Below are 7241 nucleotides of genomic sequence, written 5' to 3' on the forward strand. Positions count from 1 at the left end.
CCAAACAGATGCTAAGAAAAATTATTCTCATTTGTAGTTTTGGGTAGCAAGAAGGAAATGTAAATCTGATCTCTTCCTCCTAAAAATGAGTTTTAATTCACATTGTGATGGGCTGCAGAGAGCTGGGGCTCTAAGGAGGTTTTTGGATTTATGGTGCTTTGAGCCCTGCATGCTCTTAAATTGTTGCTTTTTATTGTGTTCCATTTGCACTGGTGTGGTTTTTTTGGGAATTGGTGCAGGAAGGCTCCGTTCCAGCTGCCAACCAAGGTGATTTTATCATGGAGGAAAAGCCAGGCTCTGGGTTAGAGAATTGCTGCAAGTCACAGAGAGACTGAAATGAGAATTGTTGTGTCCTGAGCTTTGGAACTCCTGGGAAAAACTTCATGTGTGGAATTATCCCAACATTCCCAGTTGTGTCCTTGGAGCTGCTCCAGAGGTTGTTCACCAGGACCCTCCAGGGGGGTGCCAGCTGTGCCAGGGGTTTGCAGCCTCCAGAGGGGGATTTTTCTTCCTGGAGACCTTCCCAGGGCCAGTCCTGTCCCGTTCTGGGGCTGCTGCTTTGCTGGGATTCCATAGTTTGCTTCCCAGGGGGAGTTATGTGGAGATAATTCCATGCCCAGAGACAGCTCAGTGCCCCTCTGGGCTGTTTCCCTGCTGGGATGAGACCTCAGGGATTTAAATAAAAACTGAATTAATGAGTATTTTGTCCTCTGCATCTTCCCTGGAGAGTGTGGATGATGTTTATACCATGATCCCTGTGCAGCTTGAGGTCATTTCTCTGCTCCTGGAGATCAGCCCTGGCCTGAGCTGGCTTCATTCCTGTCACTGGGCTGGGCTTTGTGTTCACCTGCTGTGGAAAACCTTGGGGAGTCTCACTAAATCAGAGTTTTTGCAGGATAAGGACCCTCAGCTGAGAAAAATGGGCTGCTGGGCTCAGTTAATTAATTAAATTCATTTGAGGGGAATGGTTTTCCATGGACGGGGACAGATGGGATATGGGGAAGGAATGAGGGTGCTGGGGTGATTTCCCAGAGCAGCTGAGGCTGCCCCTGGTCCCTGGCAGTGCCCAAGGCCAGGCTGGACAGGGCTGGAGCAGCCTGGGACAGTGGCAGGTGTCCCTGGGCTGGAATGGGACAATCCTCAACGCCCCTTCCCACCCCAACAATTCCATGATTCCAAATGCGGTTGGATAAAGATTTTTGGAACAGGAATTCCAAATTTGAGCCTTGCCTTGAATCAGTCAGAGGGAGGAGTGGAATGAGGAAGAGGAAGAACATTTGAGGCTCTGGGGCTGGGCAGAGGGAAATGGCGTTTCCCAGCTTTCCCCACACAAGCAGCAGGAACATTTGCCGCAGTGCAAGTTGGAATCTGAGGGAAGATTTTCACTTATCAATAGCACTGAGAAATGTCCAAGAGAGCTCAGCTGCTCCAGCCAGAGCAGTGCAATTCCACACTCCAAGCAGAGCTTTGGAAGGTGTTTGGATTTTTTTAAAGATGATGTTTACCCTTGCTGATTAATATGAGGGAAGGTTTCTGGTTTGTGCATGTTCTCCTGTGTTAACAAGGCCTTGGATGGGTTTGATTATCCACTTTGGAATGCTGCCCTGTGACCAGGAAAAGCCATCAGATATTTCAGTAAATAGCTTTGTTTACAAGGGACTGCTCAGAAGAATTATTCAGAATTAATGTTTTAAAATAGATTAATTAAATTACATTAAACTTGTGTGTGGAAAAGCTAATCTGGAATTCAGGTGAATTTAATTTAGTTGCTTACAAATATTAATTTACTTAATTAAACAAAGGCTGATTGAATTCTGTGTTAAGTGTATCAATTCTGAGTAAGAGTATTGGCAGAGATATTTAATGTAATTTATCTAATCAGCTTTAAATTTATATCTTTAGTTGTCTGTGATGTGTTTTTTTTGAGTATTCCAGTACTGGAGCCACTTCCAGGCAAGTGCTTACAGGGATGTTCAAGGCTTTTTGCTCCCATTTTTAAGGGAAAATAAGATAATTTTTAGTTGTAGTTTCATTTATCCAGTAGGTGTCTGCTGGGATTATTGGACCAGAGGAACAAAGTGGAGTGGGGAAAGGGGGGGCAGTGGAAGAACTGCTCTGGTAATGGGCTGTAAGAGCTCTGAGGGGTTAAAATGTTTGGGGAACCTGGGATTTCACAGAATTGGTTATTGAGGGTGGAAGGAGCTCTGGCATCACCCACCTGTGCCCCATCCCCACCTTGTCCCAGCCCAGAGCACTGAGTGCCACCTCAGGAATTGCTGGGACACCTCCAGGGATGGGCACTGCGACCCTCCCTGGGCAGTTCCCATCCCTGACCCCCCTTTCCATGGGGAAATTCCTGCGGGTGTCCAACTGAGCCTCCCCTGGCCCAGCTGGAGGCTCTGTCCCCTTGTGCTGCCAGCTGGTCACTGATTTCCTCCACAAAACATTCCTCAGTGTCATTCATCATCTGAGTGGTGACAGAATGTGTGGTCACACTTTCCCAGCTCCCTTCCCTTCCCTGGACACGCTCCAGCCCCACCAGGTCTGTCTTGGAGGGGCCCAAACCTGACCAGAGCCCCAGGTGTGGCCTCAGCCGTGCCCAGCACAGGGGACAGTCCCTGCCCTGGGGCTGTGGCCATGCCAGGTGGCTTCTTGCCCACCTGGCACACCTGGGCTCCTGTTCGGCCCCTGTCCCTTCCCAGCTTGCCAGCCCGGAGCTCCAGGGGTTGTTGTGACCCAAGGGCTCTGTGGAACCTCATGGATCCAGGCTGACCCCTTTGGAGGCACCCAGGGAATTGGGAGTGGAGGGGGGAGGAAATCCCTCCAGGACACACCATAAACTGTTCCTCACTTTTAGAGTTGGAGGAGCTCCTGAAATTCTCTGGGAGAATCCAGAAGTGCAGCACAGATCCCCCAAAAGCCCTGGGCTGGAATTGGTGTGAGCCTGGCTGGCCAGGAACTCCTTTAATGGAATATTTTCCACTGCCTGGTAGAACCTTCCTCCCCATCCCCTCTCCCAGACAGAGGCAAGGTGACCATAAAATATTCCTGTGTTGATCCAACTTCCATGTGCTGCCTGGGGAGGAGAGGTGGGCATGTTCCTTGGCCCTGCTGTGGTTTATCCCCAGCTTCCTGGCTTTCTGTTAATATTTCTTTTTTATAACTGAAAATTTGTTCCTGGGAATAGTTCAGCACTGGTGGCCTGATGCCAATGTACATACACTTAATTTAGATTTAATGGGGACTAGAGTTTCAGACAGGAGATGGAAAAAAGGGGGAATATAGAGGAAATTTCAAGAAAAAAGAGTATTTTACGTGAGGAAAACTGGTAAATACTTCAGAGTAAAGTACATGGAAACCAGAATGGCAAAGTTACTCTGAATTTGTCGACTGAAGCTTTTTGAAGCTGATAAACTCCTCTAACTTTCATCCTGTTAGATTTGATCAGGCTTTTCCCTTTGGTTCTAAAGCAAGGTCAACCCACCAGTAAAATTTACTGTTGGAAATGGTGAAATTGGGAGAGGAACTCTTTATTCAAGGTGTGAGAACTGCAGTGGCTGCAGCTTCCTTGGGCTTTCCTAATCCCCAGGGTTCATAACAAATTTATTTGTTATTTTGTTTGTATTTATTTGTTTTCCCCTTCAAGTTTTGATCCAGGATGGCAGCAGAAGGGAATTTTGTCCTGACTTTGAAAAGGCAGAATTGTGGCTGATTTCTTCCAAGCTGTCTGACTTAGTGAGATTGGAATAAAATTCATTTAAATTGAAGTAAATACTGATGTTATGAACGCACATTTCTCTGTGTGTGTTGTAGCTGCTCTGCCAGTTGTGGTTGTGCCCTTGTTTCAAGGCTCTGGGACAGAATATTTGGATATTCCTGAGGTGAAGTTGAACACTTTCAGCTTATGGCCCCTGAGAGGTGGACAGTGGGTGTTGGAAACAGGAAATAATTTGAAGAAAAATTGAATTTAGTGATTTTTAAATTTCATTTTGAAGGCGTGTAGTTGGATCTTGAGTTGTTCAGGGCCAGGAGCTAGATGATCCCTTCAAACTCAGGATTTTTTGTGCTAAATATGTGAACTTTTAAAGTGGATTTATACATTATTACAGTTTAATTGAAATACAATTCTTGCAATTCCTTCAGAGGAGAAATTTGTTGCTATGAGAGGTTTCATTTCAACACGTGCGGCATCAGTGAGTCCTGTGATAACCAAGCGAATCACAGTGACTCCTGTAAATAAGGAGCTTTTTAACAGTTCTAATTTGTTCTAATTTGGCCTTTTTTAGTGCTTGCAGTGGTGGATGTGTCCCCTGAAGGCGAGGGCAGGGCTCTCCTGGTGCAGGCCGTGTGTGACAGGATGGAACAGCACAGCTGCTTTGTTCTGCTCAGCCTGGCCGGGCACCAGGACTTCTCAGAAATGGCAAATTCCACTTGCCAAAATGGCATGCACAAGCACAGAAGGACTGCCAGGGATTTTGGGCTCGCTGCCACCCTCTGTGCTGGCCCAAAAGTCTTTCACCATGAGCAGAATTTCAAGTGACTCAGTGCTGGCAGTGCTGGTATTTTGGGTAAACAGTTTGGGGATGTGGGGAAGCTTCCTCAGAATCCTTCCCTAGATTGTGTTGCTCTCCTAAAAATTTATCCTCTCCACGTCTGGCCTGATGGATTTCTTGGGCTCAAGTGGAAGAGGAAAATCATTGTGCATAGCTGGATTTGATTCTATGTCCGTGTTAATGGATGAATTATCATTTCCATCAGTAAATCTCCATTTATCTCTCCAGTGTTTTTTACCCCAGGTTAAAAAAGGAAAAAAAAATCCACTGATCTCTTGGTATTCTTTGTCCAGCCCTTTGTAAAATGGGAGAAGGCACAGCTAGGAGAGATTGCAGTGATTTTATTTCAGTTTTACAGGTTGAAGGTTTCTCTTAAAACACTAATAAATAACCTGGACTGAGAATTCCAGGGGAGCAAGGCTGAGAAATATTTTGACTTTAAAATCAGGACCATATCCTGAAAAAGGTTTCATCAGAGCTGAGCTGTAGAAAAACCAGGCAAGTTCATCTTGAAGAAAAAAGTCAAGTTTTATTTTAGTTGTAACAAGATGTGAGGAAACTCCTGGTTCTCACTGAGTTTAGGAAGATTCAGAATTTGCAGTTCTTGCAAATCTGGTGTGGATTGGAGCTTGTGAGCTCTGTGAGTGTGAACCTGCAAGTTCTCCTTGTCTCTGGGAATGTGCAGTGATGAAGGAGGAAAGCTTCAGCTCCTGCCTCAGCCCTGGGGCAGGGAGGTTCCTCCTGCAGGAGCTGAGCTGTGGATGCCACTGCATAATCCCTTTGTAGCTTGGTCATTTCTCTGAAAACTGAATCTCTTAATCAAAGGAGAATGAAAAACTGAAGGTGTTGATGCTGTCTGAACTGTTTCACAAATATTAACCCTGTCCTTGCTGCTGTTTTGCAGGAGTGCATGCCTGGGCCAGCTCTGCCCTGGGGAGCTGCAGTGGTGCCTGAGGGGTTTTGCTGCAGGTTCTGAATGATGTCAGAGCAGGATTTGGCTGATGTGGTTCAGATTGCTGTGGAGGACCTGACTCCTGATAATCCAGGTAGGAAGAGATTCCCAGCAGTGCCCATGAACTGGAAATCACTGCTGAGCTTTTCTTTAAAATACAAACCAGGGTTTTATTCCAAAAGGTGCTTTTGAAGCCCATGTCCCATGATTTCCAGAGCTTCACTTGTGTATCTCCAAACCCTTTAGATCAGATTATTTTATTTATTTCACTTTTCTCTTAAAGGCTTTATTGCCTGCTTGTTTTTTGTGCAAGGATAGACTAACCCCAAAACCAATGAAATATTCCTGCAGTCTTGTTTTTCTCCATGGTTTAGGCTTTTCCTCCAATGGGAACTGTTCCCCATCCATTAGGAATTGTTTTATGTGTAAGACACTTTGTCTCATCCATTATTAAAATTCTTTGGACAGTCAAATTGAAAAACACTTCTGAAAGCAAATATTTGGATATCACTTGCTTAGAAATTGACTTCCTGAGTGAAAATCTATTGAGATGTTGGTCCTCTGTGGCTATTGCAAGTAAGAGCAGTAATGGAAATGAGAGACACAGGCCAAAAAACTGCTTTTCTGATACAAAATGGAAAAGTTACTCAGAAAAGGTCCAAAAGAGCTGGAGGAGAAGCTGGGACCTGCCAGTCCTTCAAAAGTCTTTGCTTGGTAGAGGAACTCAAACCTGGTCCCATCACCACTGTCAGAGATTTGAGAGAAACCCCAAGCAAGTGTCAAAGAACACATTAAATATTCTAATTAAATTTACAGGCTTTTGTGTTTTTAATTTGAGCTCTGTCCTCTCAGGCTCTAAACTCTGGCAATGCAAAAAACTTTTTGTTTTCCTTTGCAGTTGTGTTGGAGAACCATGAGGTAGCAGATGATGATGTGGAACCTGCCCTGAAACGTCAGAGGATAGAAATCAACTGCCAGGATCCCTCCATTAAGGTTATTTCATGCTCTTTCCTGGGTTTCATTTTAATGATAATTCAGTTTAGGGGAAGTTATTACAAGAATGTAAAATAAACTTTATATCTAATACTGGAATTATTCTGGTAGATACTTCTGCATTTTTGGGCACAAATTTAAAAATCTGGATAATTGTCTAATTTTCCAGTGTAGAATTAGTAGCAAGAATTTCAGATATAATCTAAAATATCACCAGAATTAATTCCACTGCCCCAAAACTTCAGTATTGGGACATTTTTTGATAAAGTAAATGAAGTTGACCAAAAAGAGATTAACTTGAGGATGTATTTGTGTTACAATTTGTAGATACTTTCAGCATGTTTGAAGTTATTATTTGAAGCTTACAGCATTCTCCTGATAGATAATTTATATTTAATTCTGGCTCAGGAGCTCAGAAGTCACCCTGCTGTGATTTAGGGTTGGTTTTTGCCCTGGAATGTGAGTACCTGATGTGTATTTCAGTGCCACAGACACTGTCCTGTGTAATTCTGTATTTTTGGGGTGATCCCAGGAGCTGGAGCTGTGTGAAGGAAGGGTTTGGGGAGCTCAGTGACTGCAGGGCCACAAGATGGCACAGCTGCTGTTTGCAAAGCACACAGAGTGCAGCTCTTCCCTCTAATGGCCTGTTTTCCCAGGAGAACCCAAGTGGAATATGTTTTCTTTTCAAAAAGATTGCTTAGCAAAACAGATTTTATTTATTTGTTTTTCTTGATTTGCTGTTC

General features: G+C 44.4%; 1 protein-coding gene across 3 annotated transcripts in view; it reads left to right on the forward strand.

Moving 5' to 3' along the window:
- The first annotated feature begins 5456 nt into the window (after positions 1-5456).
- BANP (BTG3 associated nuclear protein) overlaps positions 5457-7241 on the forward strand; it is a 99851-nt gene continuing 98066 nt past the window's right edge. For all 3 annotated transcript variants that reach the window (XM_031060174.1, XM_005424771.3, XM_031060175.1), the window contains exons 1-2: positions 5457-5599; positions 6404-6498. In XM_031060174.1, the coding sequence (XP_030916034.1) occupies positions 5530-5599; positions 6404-6498 (165 nt within the window). In that variant the 5' untranslated portion in view covers positions 5457-5529. The remainder of the gene's footprint in view (positions 5600-6403; positions 6499-7241) is intronic.

Source organism: Geospiza fortis, unplaced genomic scaffold (genome assembly GCF_000277835.1).
Source record: "Geospiza fortis unplaced genomic scaffold, GeoFor_1.0 scaffold102, whole genome shotgun sequence".
In the NCBI taxonomy this organism is placed as follows: Eukaryota; Metazoa; Chordata; class Aves; order Passeriformes; family Thraupidae; genus Geospiza; species Geospiza fortis.